We start from the raw sequence: 12,424 nt of genomic DNA on the forward strand, positions 1-12,424 counted from the left end.
ACAGTGAATTCATTTGGAAGTGAGATATTTGCTCATTTCCAGTTTCTGTATGTCTAATTCTTAGGGAATTTTCAGTATTCTGGGTTCTTCAGATTATCCTACTGCAAAACATGAATTTAAAAAAAAATATGAATGTAGTGGTGAGTTGAGGCTCATTTTTATGTGTACATCTGTGTAGTTTCATTAAAAAACTCAGCTTTTTGTGTATGTAGAATTTAGTTTGGTAGAGTGTGCAAAACAAGCGTTTAAACAAGCTGCGTTTTCTGAGTTGGAAACTCCTTGTTGATTATATAAGCAAGCAAATCAGCAATGCGCAAAGCAGTTCTGTAGAGTAAAAATGTTCTCTCAAGGAAATATTTGAAGAGAAGGCTGAGAACTATCACGAAACGATCATCTAAATATAGACAGTAGAGTCTTTAGGAAATGGTCTTTGTAATCCTTGCATTGACTTTGGTGAACAAACATTTAATCATCTATTGTATTTAGATATAACATTATTGAAGTTGTAACATCAAGAGCAAAAAGTTTGAAAGAAGTAATGTGTAGATAAACTATAACAACAGGTTCCTATCATGGTGCAGAGCACAGAGCCAAATCCTCTTTTAGTGGGAATAACTACTGTAGTTTCAGAGTTGGTATGGCCATTCCAGCATGGTGGTCAACCTAGTTTTGCTATTAAATTTTGCCTTTGACTTCATACTTCAGCCGATGTAAAGCAGTATTGGCAGAAGTATGTAATTCTCTGTGTAGCCAGCAAATGCAGTTGCTCTCATATGCTTCTTCCTTAAAATGGGGATTTTGTTTCAGGATTACATTACTGTAGTCTAATGGCTAGTTTTATATTTATTGGGTGGATGTGACCATGTGTTCTAAATCTAAGCAGTATATTGACAGGGACCAGAAGCCTGTCTGTCTTTTACTGTCAATTTTAATTTCTGTTTCTAAAACTGAATCCTAGGTTCCTTTTATACTTCAGCAGGTGTAAGGTGTAAGACTGTTTTCTGTCAGCTGAAATGTGTCTAGCTATTGTTTTCACTACTCTTGCTTGTCTTTATCACTCCTTTCCCCGCTTTTTAGGTGATCTCTTTACAATGCTTGGGAATATTTGTTACATTCCATCAAATAAATAAAACCTCTATTAGCTCATATTAACTTTGCATTTCTATGACAGTTAATTGCTTCCTTACAGTCTCATTTCACTTTCTATCTTCCATCTATATGAATTGAAGACTTAATTTGTAACTAATAGCTATTTTTTCTTGCTGTGCAGTACAATTTTGATTTTTTTTTTTGTTGTTCATGGCTTTTGTTGCAGACAAGCCTTATATATTATGTAGAGTCTTTGAAAAAGTCTTCCGGGTCTTCTCTAACAGTTTGGGAAGACTAATGCAATTAACCCCATAACATGCTTTATACGCATTCTACATCAGGACTATTTGAATGCCAAAGTAATTGCAAATGCTGCATATATATATTTCCTTTTAGTGCTTTTCCTTTAAAAAAGGAGCATTATGATGAAGAAGAGAGATTGGCATGAGCAGCATTATTCTTTCATAGGTAAGTGCAATATAAATAAAAACAAACAAAACCATTAATGTCTTTTGTAATTTTAAGGTAGATATTTCATAAAATGTTGTACAGGAACTTGTGTGGTGAAAGTTGAAGTGATCTCCATATGTCAAATTAACTGCAGATTATTTTATTAGCAAGTATTGTATCCTGCAGAAACTCTGATAGGAATGCATAAGTGTCTTCCTTCTGACATAGTGTGCTAAAAATGTAATGATCTTATTGTGTTCAGTTAGCGGAAATCTGATGAAAGGTGCTAATTTTAGTTTATGTAAAGCAGCATACCTGGCAAAATCTGTGTGTGGATACAAAAAAATTTGGAAGTAGATGAAATTGAAAACTCTGTGGTAGACTATTTCTACTGAAAGCGCTTGCTGCTTTAGAAAGCAGTTACTCACCTTTATTTTTTGGAGTGTCACATATCTGAAAGACATGAACATTGTTTTTGTAAGTGTATTGGTTATCTGTGACAAGGCGTTGACAGCAGATAGCTGCAGGGTAGCTTCTGTGAGAAGAGGCCTGGGGCTGCCCTGTGCTGGACACAGCTGCTCCATCCAGCTCCAGTGACCCTACCACAGGACACAGCTGAGCCCAGCAGCCAAGTGTGTGTGCCCCCCTGGGAAATCTCGTTTTAGAATGTGTAAAAACTGCTGTGCAGCAGCTGAGGAAGAGTGGAGCGAGAGAAATGTGAGAGAGACAGCCCTGCAGTCACCAAGAAGGTGGACAGCAAGTGCAGAAGGAGGGCAGGAGGTGCTCCAGGCACGGAGCAGAAGTTCTCCTGCGTGGGCTCCTCTCCACAGGCTGCAGCTCCGAGCCAGGGGCTCTCCGTGGGCCGCAGCCTCCTCCAGGCCACATCCACCTGCTCCACCGGGGGCTCCTCCACGGGGGGGCTGCAGCGTGGAGATCTGCTCCATGTGGGAGCCATGGGCTGCAGGGGGACTGCTGCTCGCTGCTAAGGGGGGAGCTGCCGCCTGTGGGGCCTGTGCTGGAGCTGTTGGCTCTTGGGGAATGGACCCCGTGGTATGGAGCCATGTGGAAGCAGTTCTTGAAGATCTGTTGCCTATGGGCAGGGCCCATAGTGGAGCAGAGGAAAAATGTGAGGAGGAGAGTAGCAGAGAGGATCTGCTGTGTACTGACCACAGGACCTTTTTCCCAGCCCCTTGCACTGCTCAGGGTGTGGGGTGAGGTGTTAGAGGAGTTGAGAACAAATGCGTGAAATTGAGCCTGTGAAGAATAGGGGCAGGAGGTAGGAATTTTTATTTCTCACCACCTTAGTTCATTTTTAGTTGGCTATAAATTAATTTTTCGCAAGTTGTATCTTTTGTCTGTGATGGTAATTGGTAAGCGGTTAGAGAATCGTAGAATGGTTTGGGTTGGTGTGCTGGGTCTGGCAGGGATGGAGTCAACTTTCCCTGCAGCGGCCCATACCGTGCTGGGCTCTGCATGTATAGCTGAAACAGCCCAGGTATCACACACCAGTGTTTTGTCTGTTGCTGAGCAGTGCTGGCACAGCATCAGGACTCTGTCCAACCCCCACCAAGGCTATAGGAGGGTGGGCAAGAGGATGGGAGGCAACATGGCCGTGGCAGCTTGCCTAAACTTACCAAAGGGATATTCCATGCCATATAGTGTCACACTCAGCAATAAAACATGTGAAAGGGGAAAGAGGGGGCTCTTGTTATAAAGATGTCTGTCCTCTCAAACAACCACTAGGCGTATCAAGGCCCTGCTTCCCAGGACATGGCTGAACCCTGCTTGGTGATGGGAAGTAGAGAGTAACATACTTATTTTCTCTCAGTGCTTCCATGTGGCCTTTGCTTATTTTTTCCCACTTCCTTTCCCCTTTAATTAGCTTATCCTTATCTCAACCTGTGAGTTTTTCTTTCTTTTCCAGCATACTTCTCCCCTCTTCTGAGGAGGGGGAGTGAGGCAGTGGCTGTGGTGGAGTTCAGCTGCCCACCTGGGTACAACCACAACTGGAAGAGATCTGTAAAGATCATATATCTCAACCCCTTCTCTGGGTGATGGGGATGAGGGGGAGGAGGGACGAACACTAGTTTGATGTCCACAGTTAAGATATTGGCATTTTGATGACCAGATACATAGCAGAAGTGTGTTACTTTACTAAAGGTAATTTTTCCTCTTTAGTTCAAGGTCGCTGGCTTGGAACGTTGCTTTAGGATATCTAACATCACTTGAGCCTGCAAGAGTACATTGCAGCCAAATGTGCCTGTATTATTATTTCTCTTAAATGCATCTACTTGCATTATACCTCTACATTTATTACTTACTATCGTACTTTTCTGTTGCATTAGGCTTATCTAATTGGATTGGAACCCATATTTGTGTTTTGTCATTGTTCTGGAAACAAGTCATTAATTCCCCTTTGATAGTAATCATGTTTCTTCACCAAATAAATTTGCTTGCTCTTCATTGTTCAGCAGAAGTTTAGTCAGCTCTTGATTAGTGATTTTTTAAACATCATCTACTTAAAGCTGTTCTGTGAGTATCCCTGATTCAGCAGATGCAGTTATTTGGGTGGTTGTTCATATTCTCTTATGACTTTTTCTCTGCTGGCTCTTTGATTTTTATGACACGGTAATAAGCTGAAATGTGTGTAATAATAATTCTATTTCATGATAGTTGGGTTTGAGAAATTACAGCATCTTCAGTTCAAACCATTGAAAATAAGCTCCTGGTGACCATCTTTAACAAAGGCTGTATAAACAGCACTAGGTACATTATTTTGTTTCAGGGGATGTTTTGTTGTTCTGCCATGTATTCTCAATATTGAAGCAACTGTAGCAAAATAATTGTGAACAGGTATTTAAATCTCCCTGAAGTTTTGGCTGTGTAGTAGCCAATATTCTCAATTTTGTTTTTAAAACCACTGTTGTCAAACAGAAAACACCAGTCACTATTCTTAGAGGCCAGATAAAGCTGAAAGCTTTCTTTAATTCTTTATTGCAGTAGTAAGTTAACATGCATTTTCTGAAAAAACTGTTGGAATTAGTGTCTGAGCAATGATGCCGAATGGTGGATGGGGGGAGTGGGAAAGCAAATGTATGACCTAATTAAATGGGGCAGGAGAGAATAAATATTTTGAGTAAATACATTTTCAAGTTCCACAAGTTACTGAATGAATTGTAGTGTCCTTGTCATAAGTGTATAAATCATGCATCTCAAACTAATTCAGAAAAGATAAAGGAATCATTTTCACTTTGAGTATCTTTCAGTAACATAAATAACTGTGTAGCTTAAGCATTTCCTTTGGTAAATAGATACTACTTGGGTGAACTGTTGTCTCTTGCAGAGCTGGCATTAGATGCAATGAATGTTTAAATAGCAATTTTACGTCTGTTCACAGTCAGGAAGTAGTTTTATAGGGTATTTCATATAGAGCCTTGAGATTTATTTTTTTTTTTTAGCTCATCTCAGTTGCACCAATATCTGTAGCAGTTGTGTGCTGGAAACAGACTTTTAACTATGCGGTTGTACTTCATAGAAGATCTGTAAAGCAAATAATAGTTACATTTTAAGTGTATGACACATTAAAGGAAGATGTAACTTTGTACAAGGATTTTACTGTCTTGAATAACTTTGTTTTCCTTTAACAGAGTTCTTGTAAATGCTAGTAAATATTGCTGGTTGCGTACATTTTGGAGATACATTTCGCTGCAGATACTACCAAGGGAAAAAAAAAAAACACAAAAGCAACTTCACGAATGGGATGAATGCTCTGTTGTTGACTGCTTCCTGACAGTAACCAGCTGGGCGCTCTGCTGGTGATGTTTGCATACTCAGACTGTCTAACTGGAGTTTGCTTATACTGATTTTGAAAAGAGGAAGAAATAAAAGTGGAGTACTGTAAACTTGACATGGATAATAAAAAAAAAGACAAGGACAAGCCAGATGAAAGAATCCCACGGACTTCTGGGAGGTCAGGCCATATTCCACGTGGAACTGGTTCAAGTTCAGGAGTGTTAATGGTTGGACCTAACTTCAGAGTTGGCAAAAAAATCGGAGGCGGTAACTTTGGAGAACTACGGTTAGGTAAGATGACTGTTCTTTATTCATTATTCAAAGCCTTGTGTGTAGGCTAGGCATGAAGATACCTACATGATATCCACACCATACAGCTCTTCAAACTACTTGCAAGCTTCAGATATGTTCATTTTGTCTTGTAGCTCTCTTCGGGGTTGAACCCCAGTCCATATAAGCACTATTACATATTAAGACTCAATGCAGCAGGAGACTTTCCAGGGCTAACAACATTTCATAACTGTGTGCAGTGCTATCCCACATTCAGCCAGTTATCTCTTCTAAGATGCTGGAAATGCTTTCATAGTTACCGTATTTTGCTCTCTATCCTGACTTCCAGAAGCAGCTTATTCAGATGTATTTGAAGCTAAATGTATATGAAACATATCGTCCACCTGTTAGCCTGGCATGAAATACTGTCTTAAGAGATCTCTTGGAAGACAGTGCAGCAGGCACTCCAGAAGGTTTAACAACCGCAAGCTGTTGGATCCCTTGGTTTCCTTTTCACCAGTAACGGTATAGTGAGGCTAAACAGTAAGCTTCTGTTAATTAGGGGCAGTCAGACTGTGTCTGGAGTTTTGGAGAAGGAAGGGGAAGGGGGGCTGGATTTTTTACCATTTATAAAAAAGTACACGATGGACATGATGGATATGTGGTTTTGGAAGAGAAGATACCGATTTATTTTTGGGCGCTTAAATTTCCATGATGACAGCATGGTTGTCCAGGGTTTTTAAGATCTGGAAATTCTGTATGTATTAACTAACCTAACTGAACAGTTAATGGCAAGAATTTGCTCTAGTATTTATGGAAGACTTGACTTAATGCTGTGTTTAAAGGTTAAAAGGGACTTATTCAGGTATGGGGCATCTGAGAGTAGGGTGGGCTATGTTGTTGCATTTCTGTTGATATTCTGCTTTTGGTAGAACTACTTATTGTGCTGCAGAAAGATAATACAAACAGGTTTTAGTATAGTGCTTTCAGGGGGCACTATACTCTGTGTCAGAATGCAAATAAGATGAGCACAGTAATGCTGTAGAGGAATGAAAGAGCATTTCTGTACCCCTTAATGAGGATACTGAATTTAAAACAGTCTCAGTAAGAGGCACTGTAGTTATTCCAGCAGCAATTAAATGAGATTGTTATATATGTGTCTCTGAAAAATCAGAAGTCAGGCAGGAGCTCTGTTTTGAACTTGTCTTAAACTTTTCTAAACTCTACTTGAATGATTACTTTTCACTTAAACCTCTCAATGAAATAAAAGAAACCAGTATAATTAATGTCACATTTACTGCTGAAGGTAACTATGAAGTAATTAAGTTGAATATTTTCTTGTCCATTATCTTGGTGTGGTCACAACATGCAGAATTGGTTATCAATTTCGGATTATTATCATATCTCTTTTGGTTACAGCAGATACAGAGTGAAATCATCCATTTCTTTTTGAAAGAAATAATATTGAAGTAGCTAAAAATTAGTGTGATAGTGAAATAAATTGTGCATACAGGTGAGAGAAAGAGGGGAAGAGTATTCTGTCCTTCCATCTGCAACGCGCAGCAGGCTTTTCTTGAACATCTGCTTATTTGTTTCATACATAGATTCTTCAAGTCCTAATTTATTAGGGATAAGATGTTTTGATTGTGTAAACTACTGAAAGTGACAGCTAAGATTGGTATTACAGATAGATTTTTAACTTATTTTTCTGTATGCATTACTACAGTAGAAAGCAACTTAATGCAGGCATCTCTCCCTTGTTGTGAACAAAGATGTACACAAGCACTTAATTTATGGACTTCATCAAACTTGAATATGTTTAGCCTGTGTCTTAAGGTCCAGTCTTAAGCCATATAGGAGGCATAAAGTTGTTAGAGTGATGAAGTTGTGCTTCAGAAAGTAAGAAATTCAGTTGCAGCCTAGTAGCCATTGCAGTACTACTTCCACCTGAGAGGAAAGGAATTGCCAGAGTTCTGTGGCTTGTTGTGGTTAGCATGGTAAATTGGCTGTATGTCAAACGAGTATCTGTAGTGTGCAACCACTGACTTGCAAAGAACTGAATTATTTTCAATATTGAGCTGTTAAAGTTTTACTATTAACAGCTTTTTTATATTCCTCAGTTATAGTTAAGATAAGCTTTCTTTTGTTATCCCATCAGTCTATGTTCCTGCTGGTTGTGATGCATTACATGTTACCTGCTTCTGTGCTTTCAGAGGCATCATCAGAAGCATCAAATGTGATGTCCTACATTATTTGAAATGATAGTCTTGATTCATTATATTCAAAGTTACAATATCCCTTCTGATGTTTTTTCAGAATGATAAACCTGTCATCACTCCACTTGGGTACTGGAACTGAATAGTTAGTCACTGTAACTGGATTTGTTAACTACTCTAGTAGATGACAGATAATCTAGTTAGACTGAATGAGCATGTTGCCTGCAAGACTTTGTTTTAAATGTCTTCAATATGGTAATACAATGCAAAAACACAGAGACAGTTTCAAAGCATTATTTTAAAACAAACAAAAAAAGTCGATCCTTAAATAAGTATTTTAGGTGCCTGGGATGTCTGCTGTAGTCCCTGGATAGATCATTGAATTCTCCATTTGCTTGGTAATCAGGTTAGGGTGTAGCCTTCAGGTAGCTTGCTTTTTGTAAATTTGATCCCGTAACAGACACATGATCTTGTAATTCCTTTTTTCAGCTTTGCAAGAGTAGTCTTATTTTTAAAAATAAGGACTAGAGCTGAGATCAGTTTCTTACTATAAATGTAACTATATTCACCTTTTTGTGTTGGTCCATTTCTTGCTTTTCCTGTTCAATTTCTTTAACAAAAATGAATTAAATATGTGAAATTTGGACATGAGTAATGTTACAGAGAAAAACAGGGTTGTTGTTAAAATAGTACACACTGGACACATTTGAATCCTGTAAGGAAATTAGAAGTGTCAGAAATGATTACTTATTTTTTTCTTTACCTGATACTTTTCAGTTCTACATCTATGTAGCTTTAGTGTTACAGTCAGTGCGTAAAATTTTGAAGTCATGGTGATTGAAATATGCTCATCCAGTTGCAGAACTGCTTTTAAACCAGCAGATGCATTTTCCAAATGGTGTAAGTACTTAACTTGGTAACTCTTGCTCTCTTTGTCCTAAGTTTGAGTTTAGTAATGTAGAGAATTGGAGTGTTGGAGGGGAGAAGGGAATGGGGATGGAAACCCTAGTCAGTTCTAACCTGTTAGTCTAATGTTGCAAAACCATATAACAATTTCAGGAAAAAAAAAAAAGCTTTCAGCAATTAATCTGAAAACATAGAAGATCAAATTTGACTTAGATACCAGAGAAGGTTGCAAATTGGTACATTAGTGTAAGAATGTTGTAAACTTGGTGAAATAGCTGAAATTTTGTCTCAATGAAACTGCCACTTCTGACACTATTCAAGAACCAAGTTCTCCATAAAGTATGGTATCACAGTAAAAAAGCCGCAGTTTTAAAATGAGTACCGGAATATTTATTATCTTTGACCAGCAGTTCCAAAGAACCTTAAGCGAGGTTTAAATGTGATTTTCCTTGATTTCACAGTACCAAATTCTGCTGTTTTTTTTGTAACTGAAGAGTGTTTAATTTGCCTTTCCTTTTTTAGCCTGTGCTTTTAGTTACAATTCTTGAAGTGTATATAATTTATCTTTAATTGGTAGGCTTAAATCTTGAAATGAGAAGATTTATTTTACTCAGATTTGTACAGTAATGATATGTTCATGATGTAAACTTCTTCCATTTATCTTCTGTGTTCTTGGGATACCTAAAGCATTTGTAGGACATGTTGAAAATGTTTGTGTTTGTGCTTTTTAATTTTTTTTTTGTTTCTTGTAGTCCTCTTATTGTCATTTTAAAAACAATAATAAAAAAAACTCTGAAACCTTACTAAATTATTATTTCTTTTTTTTTACTTTTGAGTAAGACATTTATGGCAGAGTAACCCTGTGTTTTTTACCGTGAACTACAGTGAAAATTATCACTGAAATTAAGTATATTTCAGTAATTCAGACCAAAAATCTTATACTCTCTAAACTATAAATGAAGTCCTAAGACTTGCTGTGAGTTTAAAATGCTATTCATACTTTGCTTGTAAAGGTACTCTTATTTTAACACTGTTAAAGCCCAAGTTTGCTGAGTGTGTCATCTGTGATCTTCCAGTGAGTTCTTGACAAGTAATTTACTTAATTGCTAAGGAAAGTAGTCATAAGTCTGCTGTGTTTTATGAGGATAGTTTTTGGCAGAATAGATCTCCTGCAGCTTTGTGTTTTTATGAACTGTCACTGCTGAAGTCTCACGTTCTTGTTTTTGTTGTTTTTTGTTTTGTTTTCAAGGAAACAATTTATACACAAATGAACATGTGGCAATTAAGTTGGTAAGTTAATACTTTTTCGTTAAGATTTGGGATGAAAAACTGATCAGGATTTTCCTTACGTATACAATGGCTTTTTTTCCTTAATTGAAATCATTAATACTTTTGTATGTTTTCATAGAGTAGATGAAAGCAGTTAGTGGTAGTCATAATTACATGCTTTGGCCATATTGAATAATGCCAGTGTTAATTGTCACTATTCTGAGAGCTAAATCAATGTCTTTGAAGTCGGTGATTGACTCCTGCTTCAGCAGTATGCTCAGTGGTCCTCCTAGTAGACTACTTTCTCTTGCCACAAGTAGATAAAAGCCAAATTTAATGCAAATCTGATATCAGATGACTACAAAAAGCTCCAGAAATTCTACAGAATGTCTTTAGTTCAACACTCTTATTCCAGCAACAAACTGTTTTTCGTCTGTTGTCATTGATACTTGCACTTCTGATTTGGTAGGCTTTCTATTTGTGATGGTGTGTCAAAAGTTCCCTTTCATTTACAAATATGTAAAAATTATGTATTTGTTATGTGATACTGTTCTGTTTTTTCTGCATCTTTCATTAGAGCTATTCAACTTACTTCATGTTTTGCTTCTGGGTTCCTTTTAACTTCTAGGTAAATGTCTGTTTTTATAACCAAGGTATTTCAAGACAGAATTAGTTTACTTTTTGTCCTTGAATTTTTTTTGGGACTGCTGTAAGTTTCTTGTTGCTACAGAATGCTTTTCACAGCATAGAGTGGTGAAATTCTGGGCTCTGTAAAGAGGAAGACAAGCTATGGAAACAGAGAAATAGATGGCTTAAAACTGGAAGTCTAAAAAGTACTATGTTTATATAGTCCATGAAAAATGTGTGTGCAACTATCCAATGTTTAGAAAAAATATTACTAGAATAATAATTATTAGAAAATAATTATTTCAGGAGTAGTTACAGGTTTAAAAACACGCAGGTTATACTTTGAAAGAGTAATGCTGGATGCAGTTCAATGGGTCATTGTGTGTGCTTTATACCTCCTCTAAATTCACTTAGTTTTAAAAACAATCTTTAAGTGATTTTCTTTTTTTTTATGTCTGGCAAAACTTGGAAGATGTTCTGAGAACTCCTAGTTAAAAACTACTTACTGGAGCACATTCAGAAACAGTTTGCAAGAGAGTGATATTTTGAAGTACTAATTACTTGATGTCAAGTGAGAGAATTTTTTAATCAGTGATAAAACCATTTTTATTACATATGTTATTTTTTTGCTGAATTTTTGCTTTTCTGTACTTTTGCTTCTCCTGCTGGAGAGCATGCCAGGACTCTGTAAGGGTTAGGGAGGTTGTACCTGCTCATGGTATACATTCCTATCCTTTTATAAACATTAGTTTAACAGCTTTTCCCCATGCCTAGCATTTATTTGTTTTTTGTGTTTTGCGAGCAGTCATCAGGTCTGTGCTCTTTGTTTTGTTAGCTTAATTGAGGCGCTCATAACTTCCTTTTAGTAATTGTCTGTACCTGTTGTAGTTCATGTTTACTGAATGAGGTAATTTGAATAATGCATGTATTCTAGTTTGAACAGCAACTGGTGGAAGATATGGTTGTAATACCTCTCCTGCACTATACCAAAACTGTATTTTAATTCCTTATGGTACCATTGTACTATTTACTTACTGGTTTCTTGTGAGCAGCTGGTAGGAGAATCTGCTTTCTCCTATGCCAGATGTTTTGTATGTAAATGTAACCATATACCTTGTTCCAAAATGATGGTGTGGGTTATTCCTGAAAGCTTGCTGGAGTATCTGTTACTGATGTTTAAACTAAATGGATTTTATGATTATCTTTTTGACTTCAAATTTTCAGTGTGTTTAATATTTTCTGTCTTGTGCAGTGTACAAGTATGTTCTTGTTCAAGATACTTGCGGCAGCTTAAGGATTACTTGTGAAAGAAAAAATTTTAAACTATGTAATTTTGTTCTTACAACCCTTAGGCCTCACACAGATACTCGTTTTAATTTATGAGGTTTATATAAAAGTGTGTATTTATTGTAGTAAAACAGCTACTGGTCCAGGATCTTAATGCTTACAGCCTATTTTCTTTCATTTGGACCTTTATTTTGTTGGACAGGTAGTCAAGACTGAAAGGCCAGAACTGCTTTTTTTTTTAAACTGGAAAAAGAGTGTTAAGAATGGGTTTTGTGCTGTCTAACTGTAGGTTTCTGCTGTTCTAGTAGTATGCAAACTAGTACCTTTTAATGAGGTAGTTCTGCAATTACATTACCATTTGGTGCACTGTAAAAGGTTCCTAGCTAACCCTTTTATTTATTGCTAGACTTCCTTCTCTTAATACATGACTCTCTACTACACTTGCACCTCCTATTTGTTATTCAGCTCTGTCTTCTCCTTCATTCATCTTCCCTTCTCCTTTGACTAACTTCTCCATT

General features: G+C 37.1%; 1 protein-coding gene across 21 annotated transcripts in view; it reads left to right on the top strand.

Moving 5' to 3' along the window:
* CSNK1G3 (casein kinase 1 gamma 3) overlaps positions 1-12,424 on the top strand; it is a 75,348-nt gene that overhangs the window by 7,311 nt on the left and 55,613 nt on the right. For 7 of the 21 annotated variants that reach the window (XM_083818715.1, XM_083818714.1, XM_083818726.1 and 4 more), the window contains exons 2-4: positions 1,486-1,557; positions 5,187-5,622; positions 9,973-10,013. The exons of 3 other annotated variants lie outside the window; for them this stretch is intronic. In XM_083818715.1, the coding sequence (XP_083674841.1) occupies positions 5,448-5,622; positions 9,973-10,013 (216 nt within the window). In that variant the 5' untranslated portion in view covers positions 1,486-1,557; positions 5,187-5,447. Of the gene's footprint in view, positions 1-1,485; positions 1,558-5,186; positions 5,623-5,950; positions 6,127-9,972; positions 10,014-12,424 lie in introns of those variants that run through there. 11 more of the 21 variants (XM_083818733.1, XM_083818720.1, XM_083818716.1 and 8 more) reach the window with 7 other exon arrangements.

The sequence above is a fragment of the Anser anser genome (genome assembly GCF_964211835.1).
Source record: "Anser anser genome assembly, chromosome: Z".
Lineage (NCBI taxonomy): Eukaryota > Metazoa > Chordata > Aves > Anseriformes > Anatidae > Anser > Anser anser.